The sequence below is a fragment of the Nicotiana sylvestris genome, chromosome 1 (assembly GCF_000393655.2).
Source record: "Nicotiana sylvestris chromosome 1, ASM39365v2, whole genome shotgun sequence".
Lineage (NCBI taxonomy): Eukaryota > Viridiplantae > Streptophyta > Magnoliopsida > Solanales > Solanaceae > Nicotiana > Nicotiana sylvestris.
This window is the reverse complement of record NC_091057.1, coordinates 115,193,333-115,212,802: the sequence shown is the minus strand read 5'-3', so window position 1 is coordinate 115,212,802 and position 19,470 is coordinate 115,193,333. Positions and strand designations below refer to the sequence as shown.

At 37.3% G+C, this 19,470-nt stretch overlaps 1 protein-coding gene across 3 annotated transcripts; it reads right to left on the bottom strand.

Annotated features, from left to right (window-relative positions):
- Positions 1-12,755: 12,755 nt before the first annotated feature.
- LOC104232346 (pentatricopeptide repeat-containing protein At2g06000) lies at positions 12,756-18,558 on the bottom strand. Of its 3 annotated transcripts, none has more exons than XM_009785523.2 (4): positions 16,509-18,558; positions 15,433-15,506; positions 14,137-14,206; positions 12,756-13,324 (listed from the first exon to the last, which is right to left on the bottom strand). In XM_009785523.2, exon 1 carries the CDS (start codon positions 18,291-18,293, stop codon positions 16,653-16,655), a length of 1,641 nt encoding a protein of 546 aa, XP_009783825.1. In that variant the 5' UTR covers positions 18,294-18,558; the 3' UTR covers positions 12,756-13,324; positions 14,137-14,206; positions 15,433-15,506; positions 16,509-16,652. The 3 variants fall into 3 exon arrangements, with proteins under 3 accessions (XP_009783825.1, XP_009783824.1, XP_009783826.1); XM_009785522.2 differs by having other exon boundaries at positions 12,756-13,261; XM_009785524.2 differs by lacking the exon at positions 14,137-14,206 and having other exon boundaries at positions 12,756-13,261.
- Positions 18,559-19,470: the final 912 nt, after the last annotated feature.

Below are 19,470 nucleotides of genomic sequence, written 5' to 3'. Positions count from 1 at the left end.
GGTTCCACAATGACCAAACTAATAGAAAGAGTTTCTTTGATGTGTTGAGTCAACTCTTGATGCTCTTGTGTCGCATTAAATCCATGGCGTTTAAAAGAGTGAATGTTGTTAATGATTCATTTGAATTGAGGGCAATTGTTAGTCCCAATTGATGCTAGATGAGGTTACTTTAGGTCGGTTGAATTTTCTTGGAATTGACGCTTAAAGGGTGGGTCTTATTTTGTTTGTTTGAGGACAAGCAAAAACTTAAGTTCGGGGAAGTTGATAATTAGGGATTATGATGCATTTTACACTCCTTCTTGCTTAAGTTTTGATTAGAAATGTGTACAAAATAGTGTGCTTGATTGCAGGTTTGATCAACAAGGTGTCAAAAACCCGCTCAAAAAGGAGTGAAACTTGCACAAGTACCAAGGCAAGACCAAGCTTAGTCAAATAGGGCCAGTGCGGCCGCACACCATTCTATGTGGTCCACAAAGATGAAGTTCAGAGAGTATGTTTTTCAGGCCACCAGGCAATGTGACCGCAAAGCGCTTTGTGCGGTCTGCATTGGGTTCATTGCGGCCACACTCGATTTTGTGCGGTCCGCATTGCCCAAGATTAGAGAGTTGCTAGATTTGAGGATGAAGCCCAATGCGGTCCGCAGTCTATTTTGTGCGGACCGTAATAGAAGTCACCGCGGCCGCACTCGACTTTGTGTGGTCCGCAAAGCCCAAGTTCAGAGAGTAGATTAATCAAGCCAAGAGCCTTAGTGTGACCGTACTTAATTTTGTGCGGTCCGCACTAGCCCCGCAGGGATATTTTTGTCCAGAATTTTCAGCCTAGTATAAATAGTTTCTTTTCCCATTTTTAGGTCATCAAATAGAGTTTTGGACGTAGAGATGCGCTCGTGAACTCATTTCTTTTACCATTTTGAGTAATTTTAGCTTAGTTTCAACATTGAATCTTCAAGTTTTATTTAGTAATTAATTATTATGGGCTTTTTTGATCTATTTCTTTGTTTTCTTCTAAAATTATGAGTAGCTAGACCCATTAGCTAGGGTTGTGGCCCAACCCTAGTATGGGTAATTGATGGGTCTTGTGTTTTGATGCTTGATTGTCTATGGGTGTTTGATATTTGGACTAATTTAGGGTTGTAATGTTGACTTAGTGGTTGCAAACACTAGTTTATGCCTAGTAGACTTTGGTTCTTCTTAAGAAAGAGAGCCTAAGTTCGTGAAGTTGGTCCAACAAGGAATTGGGGCGTATTCAAGAGATTGATAGCCCCAATTAAAGGGTTAAACCTAGATATAGTAATACCCGACTTGAACCTTGATTGCTTGCACAAATTTGCATACCCAATTGTTCTTGAGAAAGTTAATTTGGGCAAAATCACTCGAATTACCGAGAGGTATAGAGTGAGTAGAATCGTGCAATGGTTATATCATTCTCTACGAATGAGACAATCTAGCTTTAGACTCAAGAATCTGTCAATTGACCACCTAGGAGAAAGTCACTACCCTAGTGCCTTTTATCTATTTGATCAACTCTCAATAGTTTAATCTTAGATTTACTTAGCCTAATTTAGCATTGTAGTATTATAAAATTAGAATTAATATCAAAACAAAAAATGTTTAGAAGTCCAATTAGGAACAAATACACAACTTCACTTTAGATAGAAACTCAACTCCAATATCTAGCTCCCTGTGGAAATCGATCCCGACCTTCTCGGGTAAAAGCTGCTTCGACCTCTCTTGCTACATCATAGTAGTACAGGGTTGGCCTTTCGATCAACATACAAAATCAAAATTGAAGTTGGGAACTCTTTGTATCAAGACCCGTGAAAAGTGAACTAAGTGCTCTCCATCGGACCTAATAAAATGACGCACCCCGGGCTCGGAACGAGTTCTAAGGATTCGAAAAGCACAATGAACGGTTATACACAACGGATAGAGGTCCGTGATATTTGCAACCAACCGGATATCACGATGCAGATCTCGCTCGATGATGGTTATGGATCAGTAATTAATGAGAAAAGAAGATTTTTTTACCCTTTTTAGATTTATAATAGTGGTCAAACTCCCCTACTATATAAAGGAAAAACTTTTCTTTGATAAGACATATTGTAGCACGCAAACCAAGGCAATACATATTTATTTTTCTGCTTTCTATCTATTGTAAAGTTCTTACTTCACTGTTTGTTCTTCATTCACAATTGGCTTCGAACCAAGGGTCCGATCGAGGGAAAAACTACTGTTCAACCTAAGTTCGAGTTGGGTCGTAATATTATATTTGGTTTGAACATTCATTTTGTCTTTAACTCGTTTATTTAATATTCTTGATTATTTGTGTTGAATCAATCCACATATCTTTAAAATCGCGTACAAATTTAATTGTTATCCGTTTTAAGGGTAAACAAAGATAGTTCTATACTAATTTATACCAAAACAAAAATGTGTTATGTGTAGAGGCAATCGTTGTATTTAACACTAAATGAGAAAGCTACTAAAGTTAGTCATTTATTTTTTACGCAGTTGGCACTTATATCTTTTTAGAACAATTTTATAGTGGCTGATAGAGGTGTCAAACAGGCCGAGTTGACCCACGCCCGGCCCGGCCCAAACCGGTTGAAACTCGGACCGGCCCGGCCTGGTACTTAAGGGACCGGATGGACTGGGTTACTAGGGTTAGGGGGTTGGTCCGTTCACTTTAATTCATTTGGTTAATCGGACTGGTCAGATCCGGTCAACCAAAATTTCTATAGAACCGGTTAACCGGTCCGGACCGGCCCGGACCAGTTTAACGGCTAGATTTTAATTTTTTTTTAAAGGTTTCAGAGTCTAAGGCAATGCAAAACCTTTGAATTTACTCTTTTTTCGTTAATTTACGTGTTGTTAAATGTAAAGCTTCTTGTGGGATTATACTGGGTTGTTGTTGTTGTTGTTGTTGTTAAATGTAAAGCTTTCAATTTGTAAGTTTGAATTTTGAAATAAATGTAGCACTTGCAATTTATAAGTGCAATTTTTTCCCATCTTCATTGTATTCTTTATATTTTTACTTTATATTAATATAACTTACAATAGTTATACAAAATACAAAAAAAAATTAAAAAAAAATTCACTAACCCGGCCCGGCCCGTTGTACCTATAACCCTTACGGTTCATTTATTACCCGAATAAACCTGAACTCGTTAAGCCCGGTAACCCCTAACCCGTAACCGGCCCGGTTCAAAACCTAGACGGTTTTAACTTTTCCCTACTCAGCCCGGCCCGACCCACCCATTTAACACCCTTAGTGGATAACCCATACTTTTAAATTTGAGTAAAACATGCGACAATTTTTTTATTTTATTTTTATGGTGATTAAGGTATTTTTGTTAGTAGATTTTTTCCAGCTAACCCTTCAAAATCACACTAGTTGACTACTCTTTTCAGAGTTCCCAATTCGAATCGAATTTGTTTTTGGGATTAAGATTAAGGAACCTTTATTAAATACTCCCTCCGTTCACTTTTACTTATCCACTTTGGACTTTTCATTCCTCTTAAGAAATAACAATTGTACTATGTATTTTACCTTATAACCCCTAATAATGATAGCATTTCAAAAATCTTGGGAAATAATTTTTGAAATGACTAATTAATGATAAGGGTAAAACAAGAAAAAGAAATTATCTTTCTCTTGAATTGCTAAAATTGATAAGTAAAAGTGAAAACGTATTTTTAGTATAATGGATAAGTAAAAGTAAATGGAGGAAGTATATTTTCAATTCCCTAATTCCCACAAACTTGTTTAGATATAAAAATAAACAAATGTATGAGGTGCACCTCTAGCTGGCTAAGTAGGAGGGGTGCACCTCCACAGACTTCTCAGCCACAGCGTGCTCCGCAGAGTTCCCAGGCTGTGATCATAGCACTAGTTGCTACCCCACCTGCTCAGCTAGCTAGAGGTGGTGATCGGGGAGGTAGAGGTCATCCTAGAGGGGGAGGCTAGGCCAGATATTATGCCCTTCCTGCCCGTACAGAGGTTGTTGCCTCTGATTCTGTCATCACAAGTATTATTCTGGTCTGTCATAGAGATGCATCGGTTCTATTCGATCCAGGCTTCACTTATTCCTATTTGCCCCGCATTTGGGCATATCTCGGGATTCTTTGAGTTCCCCTCTTTATGTTTCTACTCCTATGGGAGATTCTCTTATTGTGGATCATGTTTATCGATCGTGTTTGATTGCTCTTAATGGTTTTGAGACTAGAGCCAATTTATTATTGCTCAGCATGGTAGATTTCGATATTATCTTGGGCATGGACTGGTTATCTCCCCATTATGCTATTCTTGATTGTCACACCAAAATTGTAATGCTAGCTATGCCAGGTGTACTGCGAGTAGAGTGGAGGGGTACTTTAGATCACACTACCAGTAGAGTTATTTCATTTCTTAAGACTCAGTGAATGGTTGAGAAGGGGTGTGACGCGTATATAGCTTATGTAAGAGATGTCAGTATTGATAACCCTAGAGGTTAATTCAGTCCCAGTAGTACGATATTTCTCCGATGTGTTTCCAGCTGATCTTCTGTGCCGCCCGACAGAGATATTAATTTTGGCATTGATTTATTGTCGGAAACTCAGTCCATTTCTATTCCTCCTTACCATATGGCTCCTCCTGAGTTGAAAGAGTTGAAGGATCAGTTACAGGAATTGCTTGATAAGGGATTTATTCGGCCCAGTGTGTCACTCAGAAGGGTGCTCCGTTCAGGCAGACGGAGGAGTGTGAGGAAAGCTTTCAGAAGCTCAAGACAGCTTTGACTACAGCCTCAGTGTTGACATTGCCTACAGGTTCGGGGTCTTATACTGGCTATTGTGATGCCTCAAGGATTGGCCTTAGAGTGGTATTGATGCAGGACGGTAGGGCGATTGCATACGCGTCCAGACAGTTAAAGGTGCATGAGAAGAATTATCATGTCCATGATCTCAAGTTAGCTGCTATTGTTCACACCTTGAAGATCTAGCTTCATTATTTGTACGGTGTTCCTTATGAGATCTACACTGATCACCAGAGTTTGCAACATCTGTTCAAGTAGAAGGACCTTAATTTGCGTTAGAGGAGGTGGTTAGAGCTGCTTAAGGGTTATGATATCACTATTTTATACCATCCGGGGAAGGCCAATGTGGTGGCCGACGCTTTGAGGCGCCGGACGGAGAGTTTGGGGAGTTTGGCTTATCTACCAGCAGCGGAGAGGCCTATGGCGATAGATGTTCAGACCTTAGCCAGTCAGTTTGTGATATTAGATATTTCGGAGCCCAGTCGGATTCTAGCTTGTTTGATCGTATCAGAGAGCGTCAGTATGATGACTCATTTGCTTGTCCTCAAGAATAGGGTTCTGCATGGTGATGCCAGATATGTGACCATTGGTGATGACGAGGTATTGAGGATGCAGGTTCGGATATGTGTACCCAATATTGATGGGCTTCGGGAGTTGATTCTAGAGGAAGCCCAAAGTTTGCGGTATTCCATCCATCCGGGTGGCGCGAAGATGTATTAGGATTTGAGGCAGCACTATTGGTGGAGGAGGATGAAGAAAGATATAGTTGGATTTGTATCTCGGTGCCTCAATTGTCAGCAGGTGAAGTATGAGCATCAGAGACCGGGTGGCTTGTTTCAGCAGATAGAGATTCCGGAGTAAAAGTGGGAGCGGATCACCATGGACTTCGTAGTTGGACTCCCACGGACTTTGAGGAAGTTCGATGTCATTTGGGTAATTGTGGATCGGCTAACCAAGTTCGCACACTTCGTTCCTGTGTGTACCACGTATTCTTCACAGCGGTTGGCTGAGATTTATCCTGGGAGATCCCCCTGTACATTTATGATTTGGACTACGGGACGGTATCCCGGGAGACCCTCTGTTCATTTACGTTTGGGACTACAGGACATTATCCTGGGAGATCCCCTGTTACTATCTTTGTGTGTTGAATTATTTCTTCCTGTGATTTCATCTTCATTAAATGTTAGTATCTTTAATTATACTGTCTCATTTCATATTATTTTACCTTGTTATACATATAACCAGTAGGGTCATCATCTGATCTCGTCACTACTCGACTGAGGTTAGGCTTGGCACTTACTGGGTACCGATGTGGTGTACTCATGTCCTTTCCTGCACATGTGTTTTCGTGTGTAGATCCAGGTTCTTTTGCTCAGCCATACTATCTGTGAGGCGAGGCGATTCAGAGACTTCAAGGTATATCTGCCACGTTCGCAGACCTAGAAATCCCTCTCTATTCTCCCTTCAGTTATAAGCTTTTTCCCTGTATTTTTCCTTGTTATTAAACTTCTGGAGTTAGAAACCTTATGTATTTTTCTTTTTAAGCTTGTGATTCATGAGATTCCGGGATTTGAGAGTGTTATTATTGGCCGAGAGTGTTATTATTGTATATGTCGAGCGGCATTTTAAATACTTTATCTATATTTACCTATTAAATGGCTAATTTGTACTTTTAAATTCCTTATTCGCTAGTTGTTAGGCTTACCTAGTCATAGAGACTAGGTGTCATCACGATAGTTTACGAAGGGAGAACTTGGATCGTGACAGTGTAGGAACACCTTTTCTAAAAGAAAATATTATATAGCAGTAAAGAACGGGAAAATGATGAGGAAATTACAAAGTGAGGGAATCTTATCCTCGCTAAAGTGAAAGTTCATATATATAGTCAAAGTCAACCAACTATACTATTAAGATTTCTCACATACGATGCACTCACATTTGAAATAGTTTTTATTTATTTATTTATTTGCAATACAACGCTCCGGATGTACTTATGGAATTAGTGGGATGCCTCTTCACCACTTACTCAAGGAAAATATATATATAACTGATATTTAGACAGAAAAGCAGGTTTAATTACCTCAATAAATAGCGAGTGTCCGCACATCACAGGTTAACCTCCCACTATAGATTGTGTACCTTTTGTGCATTGTACACCTAACAACTTCAACGTATAGCGATCGCGTTGCAAATTTATCCCGCACCTTCGATATAGAAATCTAATCTCTTCCAGGCTTCTCCTCTTTTCTTTTTCCCTTTTTGTATTCAGGAGTCCACTAAATTAGCTCAAGAAAACAAAAGGTATAATAGAAACTAAGTAGCATTAGAGCGACTCGTCCGACTAGGAAAAATTCTTCCTAATTATGTAAGGTTACTTCGGATGATATACAATGTCGGCAACGTAGAATTATAATAGGTGAGCATGCATTCCAAATCGTTATTTAAAGTGTTACATATACTGCAACTACATGTACTTCGTTTTTCAGTATCATCTTTCTACTTCAAACAACATTCGACGTTGGTGTTACCGATGATATTTTACTTTCTCAATCAAAAGTGGAAACTATCGTATTGAACGATTTGATCAATCAACTGTGTGTCATTTCTCAAGGAGGAATCTATAATTAAGATGTTAAGAATGGAGTTATCATTCCGTCAATTACCATGCTTCTGTTAGGTGATTTTATACCCTCTCTTTTTCTTCTCCGCAAGGACTGGGAACCACAAGTCACATATTAAACATCAGTTGAAAAAGATCTATTTTCATAGTTTGTCACGATACGATGACATTATAGTAACAAGAGCTTTTACTTCTCAAATCGACAAGTACTCCTTCCAAACAATGATGAGGAGACATAAACCACACAGAGTTTAAAGTCTATCGTAGAAACGGAAAAAAAAATATTATTGTTACGCATGCATAAGGAATTCCTACCTTTTCCTTCTCGCTGCATTAAATAACTTGGCCCACGATTTATGCCCGAAAAGCAAAAACAAAACAAAACAAAACATTAATGTCCTAGCCAGCTTATTCCATCATATAAGTACTACCTCACACTAACATAAGTACCTCATAGCTCTACTCGAAAGGTGAATAAATATAGGATGAGAACATAAAATGCGTTATTTTCTCTACATCGAGATAATTGGAGAACTATTCAAAAATTATACTATCAAAATAAAATATTCTAGGGTGTCACTTAAGGTGTTGGAATATGAATGAAAGATATTGCATCCTACCAAGACGTATGATTCCTCGTGTGGCAAGAACTTGTTAGATGCTCCCAACTTTAGAATGTATTATGCATGTTTGGCTAGCTAGTAGTGAATGAAAACCAAGAGTGATCGAGTCGCAAAACTAGAAATTGAATCATATTAAATGATCATAATACCTACAAATTAAATGTACGCCTTAGCTTTTAAAAATTCTAGAAGATGCGTTGCGGGCAGACATGAATTGAGAAAAAAGTGAGCTATATGAAACGGATCATTATACTCTTGAGCAAATTAAACTCAAAACTCCAACCACAAATTAAAAGAAAGAACATATATACGGATAAAAAGACCAAAGCACAATAAAAGAATAAACCAACTTGATACAATTGTTGTCTGATCAATATAATTTCTTGAACGTCGTCCAAATTTACATATGCCTCTAGGACTGACTTTTAATTCATGTAGCGTACTATAATAATCAACATTAAACTAATTTTCAAATCAATAACACATGCAATTCAAATTAACCTTCAAGTATTTTGATTTTATTTGCCAGAACGTTTGTTCAAACTGCAAGCTTAAGAATATACTAGATCGAACACATGAGAAATCTCCCCCATTTGACTCCCCCCACCCCACACCACCCCCTCCCCCTAAACCCCGATCCAACCAAAGAAACAAAAGCACAGATGAACATTCAGTTAGTTAAAGCCTAAAGGATAATAACCCTATATACTACATCAAAAATATCTACAATACAAGTACTTGTCAACATTTATTGATATTGTTAGAGTATACACAAAATATTTTACATCTCTTTTTCCTTACTTTTTTTTTAGGGGGCAAATATATGTATTTAGTACCTGGATTTAAACTTACGATGCTTATTCTTAAGGATCAAAGGTTTTGTAACCTGATAAAGAGCGGAGATGGATCGAAACTTCCTTTTCTTAGGGGGAAAAGCTTCATCGAAAGTCTCTTCCATATTGACGGCTGTTGATGATACCTCCGCCGTGTCACCAACGCTTTCTTCTTCGCCGTGCTCCTTTACCGCGATCACTATTCTCCAACTGTCGCCGGCGGTATGATCAATGTCACGGGCGCTGCTATCGGAATCGCCGCTGAGCTGAATAAGCTGCAAGGCCGCGTTCATCTCCGGCTCCGTCAGCTTCTCCGGTTCGGTTTGGATTCCTCTATTTTTCACGGTTGATATTGCTGATTTCTTCATTTATTTATGGAGATAGAGATATTGTTATAGTCGGTGTTTGGTTTGCGGGGAAGGGGTAAGAATTTTGTTTTGTGGGGTATTTGTATTCCTCAGGTGGGTAATCTAGATGGAATGACGAAAATATCTTTGACTCTCTCTTTTTAATTTAAAATATAACTGATTAAGTAATCGCTAGTTTCAGACATTTTTTGAGGGACAAGGTTGTCATTTACGCAGTTCCTTTGGTCATCCCGTAATACCTTTTGCTCTATGTAAACCCATTTAAGTTTAAACCGTAAGCTATTTGAACTAAACTTCACAACTCTATGTTCACGCAACTCATGAGTCCAGATCACCTAGGATGACTATAGGTTAACTTGCCCGCAGGCCGCAATTCGACTAACTATTCCAGTGTGCTACCTTTTATCAGTACAGAAATCAAGTAACTTTATCTATCGACAAGGAATCACATATTGAATATCTTTTTATATATAGTCTCTTATTAGATTTATTTATTTCATTAACCATTAAGTCATATCCTTGAATAGAGATATTAAAATGGAAACCGTATTTTTTTTTTCTTTTCGTTATGAGTAGGTAGTGCCGTAGTGGGCTGGTCCATAAATACCAAGAAGGGGAAATGGGAGAATTTTATGTGAAAGTGAAATTTCTAACTTAGGTGGTTAATTTATGATGATAATTTAAGCATCAAATTGTTCCCAACACAAGTGTATCCTTTTTTTTGGTAATAACTGTGAATATGTTATCGTAAACCAACAAAATTGATACACCTAAAGAGCCCTTGAAATATTTAACCACATTCTAGGAAGGGTGTTAACATATTCCAACCCTCTGACAGAACATAATAGTTACAAAAAATTTTGAATCAAAATACTTCTATGGGCTCTCTTTGAACACTTCATGTGGTCTATCCTCTCTTTTATTTCCTGTTTAATCTGTGTTACTACTATCCCTATATGTACAATTGCATCCTTGAATTGTTTAAGACTCCTTGCTCTCCAAGTGTCGTAAATCATAGCTCCCCAAATGGCAGTTATAACTTCCTTCTTGACTTGACTCCAGTGTCTTCTTTTAAACCATAACAAGTTTTGAGAGATCCATGTCTTCTGCATATTAATTCCAGACCAGTTTTCTAGCTCCTCCCTTAAGTCAGTTATCCATTTGCATTCTGAGAATAGATGGAGTTGAGTTTCTTCCTTTTCCTCATCACATAGACTACATAGATTGTTATCAATTGGTATCTGCAATCTTGCTATGTTTCCTTTGTCAGTAGTTTATCCTGGTTGGCTAGCCATATGATAATCCTGTGCCTTGGTAGCATTACGGAGTTCCAAATTAAATATGTTACCCCAAGCTTCTGTAGTCCTCCCAGGATGGCATTGTAGCTACTAGTAACAGAATACCTTCCATTAGGTGTCAAGCAATAAGTGCCATTGTTATACCAAGCTAACATATCTGTATTGACTGAATTCGATTTCTTCCGATATCAGCTGCAATTAGGGGTGGCAAAATGGCTAAAAGAAAATAGTTAACCATCCATATTATCCACTGAAAAATGGATTGGATAATGAACTTATTAAAAATGGGTCAAATATGGATATATAAGAACCATATTATCCATTTAGAAAATATATAACCAATGTATAACTAAGGAGTTTAACTTTCATATTTGGGGGATTCCTCAAGTTTGGGAGAATAGGAATTTTCCCAAAGGTGATCACGTTCAAGAAGCCATAGATAATATGATTACACATATTATCCGCCGGTTAATCCGTTTTTTATCCGTATTAAATATGGGCCGGGTTGGATAATTTATCCGTTTTCGAGCCGACCCGCTAGTTTGCCAACCCTAGCTGCAATCAAGCGGTGAATTGTGATTCCAAATGCTTTGTTCACCTCTCATATAAAGATCATGAACTCATCTCATCCATAATATGTTCTTTTTTTCAAGCAGCCAGATCAACTTACCAACTGAAGCCACATTCCATTTTCTACAACTTTTGATATTTAAACCACCATATTTCTTAGGTATACAGCTTTTCCCACGAGACTAGTGCCACTTTCCTTTTTACCTCTGAATTCCTCCATAGATAATCCCTGCATTTTCTATCCACCTCCTTCAATATACTTTGAGGCAATATAAGTACTGCCCCCAGAAATTATATACTGAAAACAACAATACATTTATAATTTGTAACCGTCCTGCATAGGATAGATTCTTGGAGTATGCATTGTTGATTCTGGTGGCGATTCTATACAAATTGATAGAAAATTGATGGCATTCCATCTTGCTCCACTTCTTAGATGAGAGTGGCAACTCTAAGTACTTATTGGTAATGTTCCCAATAAAAAACCTGTTATGTTCAACAGTTGTACCTTTGTGTCTTCTTCAACGCCTGCCACAAACAGGCAGGATTTATCTTGATTAGCTACCAATCCAGTGACCTCACTAAAATGAGCTAGTGCTTCTTAACTCTAGTAACAGAACTTGTGTCCCCTTTACAGAATATCGTCAAATCATCAGCAAAGATTATATGTGTCGGTTTGGCAGCTTTACACATAGGCTGAAATATGAAATTCTCATCTTTTTCAGTACTCTGGATAAGTACTCCATCACTAACACAAATAATAAACGGGACATTGGATCCCCCTATCGTAGTACCCATGTCCTCCATACACCTTGATTGTAAATTTGGTGGATATAATGCAGGTCATCACCAGTTGAATAAAGCACTCTGGAAACCCAATCATTTTAATGCCTCCTCAATTAACTCGCAGCTCAGTCCATCACTAACACAAGCGTATCCTTACTACTTCAAAAGCTCACTCTTAAAGGGTGTGTTTGGTATAACGGAAAATATTTTTCTTGAAAAATAAGTAGTAATCTTATTCATTTTCCGATGTTTGGTACACAAAAGAAAAATGACTTTTCAAGAGTATTCATAAATAATTTAGATATAATAAACATAAAGTTATACACTTTCAAACCAACAACCTTCCGGACCCACAAATTTCATAAACTTTCGAACCGCGGAATTTCAAACCCGTAAACTTCCAAACACATAAACCTCCGAACTCATAATTTTGGGACTTATAAATTTTGAACCTTTAAACCAATAAATCAAAAAATTAAAACTGAAAAAATTATATGAACTTATTTCCTTTTTGGTACGTTCCAAAAAGAATGACCCCTTTCTAAATTTGGAAACAATTTAGCTTAAACTTAGAATTTTACCCTTAATGAAAAGCTTTTATAACCACACAAATACTCTGGGCCTCTTTTTAACTTGTTTAGGACCATAAATTTCAAATGTTTCATTTTTTCTTAAACTCCGTCCCCAGTCAAACAGGTTCACATAAATTGGAACGGAGAGAGTATGTGTTTTTCCTGATGCTCGATACTTTCTTCACAAGGATAAAATATTAAGTAACAAGTTCCATCATTGTTTTTCCCCTCCTGGTCGTAGTTTTTGTGGGTAGCTAAGTGGTAATAAAAGTTACTAAACTAAAGAGCAACGCTGGCTGAAAATAATATTGATATATATCATAGCAAAATATGCCACTATGGTACAACATACATCAAAGACAAGGACGCATTCTGAGACTCGTGCATTGCGTCTCAGATGTACATTATAGGGACTGAAGCGGTAACAAGATCCACAAATTGCACAGTAAACTTGTCATCACATCAATGTACGCTTGAAGGCAGATAAACTTTTTTTAATCTTAGCCTGTAGTGCATACGTTATGCTCCCTTGAATCTCGATAGTGAATTAACCCTTTGCAAATGAATTCACATTGCTTCAGGGATGAGCATAACACAATTTCCTCTGCAACCTAGTCAATTTGTGCCTCCACCTGAACAGCTTGAATGTAGTTTGTCTTTGTTAGGCATTAATGAGATGTTTGTCCCTTGAACCTTGATGTTTATTAAACAATGGAATCCCATGGCTTCAGGACTGAGGATAGTACACTTTCTTCCACCACCCAATCTTCCTTCCTCGACCCAACCTTCGTGTGTCCACCTGAAGGGTTTGAATATAGTGTCTGTTAGGCATTGATACAAGTACGGCGTACTTAAAGGAGACCTAGAACACAAAGGCACGTATCTTTAAAAGAAGAAAACGATAAAATAAATACAGTAAATAGTAAGGCATAAGAAACATGCTCCATGAAGACCAAAGAACAAAGAATTTTTATTTTTTTTTCCTCACTACCCTTTCGGGGTAGGGGTAGGGATAGGGTTTGCGTACACTCTACTCTCCCCAGACCCCACTAGTGGGATTTTACTGGGTATGTTGTTGTTGTTGTTGTTGACCAAAGAACAAAAAGAAATTCTCAATGGATTAATGTATCCAAAAACCCACTGTCACAAATTTTTCAATGGCAACTAATTAAGTCCATCAGCACTAGAAGACATTGCATTCAACAGGTGGGTAACATTATAGTAGATTCAATTAAAACAGTAAACAGCACTAAAGGTTGTGTGAGACTCGTTCAACTTGTTTTCATAAACTTCCTGGAAACATTATTGATTGAGAACTTTTGCACGCATTGAGAATGATAAAGGATCAGCAACATTAGCACTTGGATAACCAGAAAGTCTTTATGTTATACCAGTTGGAACTAATTGAGGGAGATGTAGACAAATATCTTTTATCAGGATTTGTTTTTTGTTTTTTTGCCTACATCTCACACTATTAGTTTACTGGTCCAACATAAAAGTTGTAAGCAAATATCCCGACCTAGATGTTCTGAAAGGACTAGTTCCAGTAGTAATTTCACATTTTTCGTCGGCAAGAACACTTGAATTGCGTTTTCACATGTAAAGAAAGTTCCTAACTTCCTATCAAATATTTGTGGGGAAAAAAACAAAAAGTGGCTCCAGAAAGGTACTTACATAGCCGCAGTTTGTGAAGAAAGTATTCTGAAAACAGGTTAACTTTTGAAGATCTTGTTGTAAAGGGAACCTGAAAGAAACAGATATGGAACAAGAATGAAGTCAAGATGGCAAGTGCTGCAGAACCCTGAGGTTGTCCAAATAAATGGAGGAAATATAGAATGATGCCAGCATGAAATGCAGGCAGCAACAACATTGAGATTCAGGGGAAAAAAGGCCAACTATATTTGAACACAAAATTGTCTACACAAACAGTGTAGTAATGAAGCAAGCAAATTCTAGTACCCAAAATACAGATAGGAAGAAAATTGGCAAGGTTGAGTAATACAGACACAAATATGCCGCTAGTGCATATTCCAGAAGAAGGATAATGACAAAAGGCCAACAGAGATATGAAGACATCAACTATTTCTATAAACAACAGAAAAGTATAGAAAAATGAAATAAATAACAGTTGACAAAGTTAGTGTATCCGGTGCTCTAGATTCACATGCTTGAATTGAAGAATACAGGATATCTGAGAGGTGGTAACTCACAAAAGCTGAAAACTAAACATAAAATTCTTTGTTGATAAAGGTAATATAATAGCTGAAAACTAAACATAAATTTTTTATAAAGGTGTTAAGCTGAAATAAACATAAATTGAAGCCACTTTTAGTTGATACATCACCAAGCAGAATAGACGCATATCAAAGACAAGGTGGACTTATATGCCCTCTATCAACCTTAGATAACGGTTCCCCTATTGCTGTTGGTACTTTGGTCAAAACAAGAAGGAGATGGGCCTTAAAAGGTTACTGGGTGCGACATATGAAAGGGGCATGTGAAAGGTGGGATAATAGATTCTACCAGTCATAGAGGTTCCTATAATTTTACAATTCTACGGTTACACAATATATTATTGGATCATATCAAATTTAATCTGCTTGAGCTTTAACCCAGAGATGAAAGAGAGACTTCATTATCAATTTCCTGTGTTAAAGTTCAAAACTTTGGTAACAAAATAAGTTCTATGCCCAACTGCAGCCATATGTAACTCATTTTAATGGTAAATGATAAATAAAGAACTTAAGTACAGATAAAATCTATAAAGCTGGCAGATTTGAACTTAAAATACGAGTGATTTTAGAGAGCTGTTTTACAGATTTTGGAAGACCAGCTGAATGCTTACAGGATTGGAGTAAATCAAGAGGATGATATAGTTGTAGTACTTTCAATTATTTTATGAATTTTCGTCAGCAGTGTCAATTGGTTCACCAGCTTATGAAGTACTCAAAGGCAGAAGCTTAAGCTTACCTAGCATCAAGGATGCCGACCAGAATTGTCAAAGATGCCAACATGGGTTCAATGTGCAGGGCAACTCCTAGCAACTGTTACCAAAAAGAGTGCACACAGTCAAATTGAGAAATAAAAGAACAAATTCAATACTCTCCAACTCATACTCTAGTTGAACCTCCCTAAAGAACTTGAAGATGCACAAAAAGACGTGCTTTCTCAGCAGCTTTAAGAGTCTACCAAACGAAGCCCTTTCATTTGAAGAAAGTGAGATAAAAATATGTAGACATATACTGGTCCTCACATCCTTTCACATCACTAATAATATTGTAACAATAATGCATAAAGCTTGACAAAGTAGTACAAACATTGCTCAGAATACTTAAAATAAATAAAGCATTGTTTTAAATGAAAATACTTTTTCCTAGACGTCTTAGCAGCTAGCGCAAAGCTTACTCTTCCCATAATGCCCCAATTCAATTTCTTGTAAGTTCAAACTTGATAAACTGTACAATCTTTCCCTCCAATTATTACACTATTCCACGGCATTGTAGCTGATTTCCGTTGGCAGTTTCCCATTATTTGAAAAAAGAGGTACGAGTTTCATGTACAATCCTAAAGGTTCTGATAGTTACAGATATCTTCGAAAACCCGGTCCTGGTGATGGAACCCTATCAGACTTTTTTATGACATAGTGGTAGTCATCACATACTGACACTTGTCACAAGATTGACCAAGTAAACTTATGAGACGAAAGGTAGGTAGGAGGCGCCTTCTTTTATTTATTTCTTTGGTCTTTTTTCTTTTCTCAAACAGAGGGAGCTTGGAGGATCATATAACCAGAAAAAAAAGTTAGAGGGATATGTAATGCTTCTCACACTAATTATGAATTCAGATAAGATATGGTGAATAGGAAGCTTATGCAACAAACAATTTTTTTTCATTAACGGTTTAAGGAACTACAACTTTTAGAAATGCATGTCTTATAAGTTTGTAAGCTAAAGGGTTCCTTCCCATTATTTTCCATAAACGACACACCTGAACTTACCGCAAAGAAAAAATCTACCAGAGAAAAACAAAATGGAGGAGCTTCTCACCTTAAAGAAAGGATAATGATCATGTTGCTTGAGTTCTTGATAGAAACTGCTGAAGCAATCTTCCTTGAGTACTGAAGCACTTCAAAGGAACAAAGACCCGCATGTTTCTTTAGCGATGCTAAAGGAACCAAATAAAAATTTTAATTAAACAGCCACTGGGATATCCAATCTTGTCCTGAATGGTACAGATTGCTTTGAAGATGATAAATCCGAATGCAAGTCCTTTGGTGAAGTGAGCCTTACTTTATAAGCTTCCTTTGCCATGCCAGCTTTTAAAAGGCATGAAGTCAAACAACTTACCGTGATATCATCGGGGGCACAACCCAATGACATCATCTTATCATAAATTGCCATAGCTTCAAGCATTCTTCCTTTCATGCAATGCCCGAGAATGAGAATGGTAAAGGTGAATTTATCATGGCAACACCCTTTGCTCTCCATTTCTGCTGCAATCACATTTGCTTCGTTCAAATTACCAGCCTTGCAAAACCCATCAAGCACAGGGTTGTATACAAATGGTTGGGGGACAATATCATCCCTCAATATCAATTGCCTCAATAATTCCCGAGCTTCGTTTAGCCTATTCTCCCTGCTCAAAGCACCGATAAGAACAGAGAATGTATATAAGTTAGGCCACAAATTTCTGGTGTTCATTTCATCCCAGAGCCTTAAGCCCTGGTCTAAGTCCCCAGTCCGACAATGGCCGTCAATGAGAGAAGTGAAGGTAACAACATCAGGAGGGCAACCAAAAGCACACATTCTCTCGTACATATTTTGAGCTGAAAACATGTCTCCTATCTTCCCAAAACCATTAATGAGAATGTTAAAAGTAACCATAGTCGGAGTAATACCATAAGTAATCATTTCATCCATCAGATTTATAGCGTCATCCATCCTGCCCAACTTGCAGTAACCAGAGATAACAGACGTATATGTCACAACATCAGGTGAATATCCATCTTGTAACTCAAGACTTCTTAACAAACTTCGCGCCCTGTCCACTTGACCAACACCGCATAACCCGTTTATAAGAGTGTTATACGTAACAATATCAGGGAAACAATCAAAACTTCCCATGTCATTGAAAAACTCAAATGCCTTATCAACTCCTCCAACTCGACAAAGCCCACGAATCACAATGTTAAAAGTGCAGGTGTCTGGAAACAATCTCTCCGACCTCAAAATGTGATCTTTAAAAAAATCAACAGCCTCATCTACCTGATTTCGCTTCATTAACAAACTCAAAAGGCTATTATGTACAAAAGGCCGAACAACAAAACTACCTTCGTCACTACCTAACTCAGCTTGAGAAATCAAAATTTCTTTGGCAATACCAAACTTGCCCGCATTTGCAAGTGCTAATAGTACACTTTCCAAAATCGAACTATCTAGTAAAAAGCCATCAGCTTTCATATACTTAAACACTAATGTAGCCGAATCGTGAAACCCCATTTGACAAAGTGACCTTAAAAGCAAATTAAAAGTGCCAATACAATGAACAAGGTTCAAATTAACCCTAGTGTGTTTAAAAAAATTAAATGCCAATCTGGGGTTATTCAAATTGGTATTAATATGGTGAATAACGTTGAAAGCAATATGAGGGTCCAAATTCTGACGAAAATAATCAGAAGTGAATACATCAAGAGACTGAGAATGGTGAAAACAGAGGAGACATACAACTTTAGTGAACCAAATCGCTTCGGGACCGTATGAAGGGAGAGATTTTGAAGTATGAAAACGAGCAATGAGGGAAATATTGGACACCCGTTGAACCCACAAGGGCATTATCTCCGGTCGCCGATCGTAGTGTCCAAATCGATCTTAGGATTAAAAGCCGGTTTTTAGTCATACCATTTCACTATTACAGTATAGTGAAGGTGAAAGTTTTTTCCCGATTTTGAAGATAAGTGATGGATTGGCTGTAGTAGAGATGTCAGTGAAGGGGTTGTTCTAGGGTTGAAGGCATAGAGGAGGCGCCTGGAAAGATGGTCACCTCTCAGCTTGTTTTGGTGGCGTCAATACTGCAGGCTAAGGTTAAAACGCAGGTATACAACAATCCCTCGTGTTATTTTTCCCTATTACAACCTCCTTTTTTTCTTATTTTTATTTTTCATTTACTTGGAAATTTTGTTTGTTACTCTTTCCATCCAATCTGGGCATTGAGTCTATCAGTCTAATGACCCTTGGATATTATGGTGGAATTTCGAATCTTTATTTTTATTTAAGGCTATTGAGTTCGAATTTTTAGAATGAATATTATTTTTAATTGGAATTATTTTAATTTCGACGCAAAAATAAATTAATCGAGTCCTTGAGCGGATACTAAAAATCCAAACTTCGTTAAGTGAGCTCGAAAAAAGCATATATGGGCTCACTATAATTTTGGATCAAGGTTAGTCGGAGCCAAAGTTCAACAAAACTACTATATCACTTATTCGAGCTAGAGTTGTATCCAATAGAATATCACTAATTCGAGCTTCAGTAGAAAATAAATAAGGTCAATTCTTTAACATTTGGTTTTATACATAAGTTGATGTTTGTATGAAAATTTATTTTTTATAATAGATAAATTTATTAAGAAAGAAACTTGAAGCAACAGTAAAATTATAATTTTTTGTAAAGGCACTTTTGACATTGACAAAATACTCAAAACAACTAATAAGTACTATTATAACCTTTGAAATTACATATTTATTTTCTTTAAATTATCCTTAAATTTCTTTCTCAAAAACACTTTTTCAAAAGGCTCCAAAATACATTTTATTATAAAGAATTTGCATCTATACCCGCTTTTTGGGTCACGTTTTAATTTGTGTCCGCTTTGCAAAGAAAATTGCAAGTATACCCATTTTTTCGCGTAACTTCAGCATACAGGGCTGAAGTAACGCAAAACTTCAGCATTCTAGTAAACGGGACTGAAGTAGCAAGTGTGCTGAAGTTTTTGTTTGTAATTGCTGAAGTT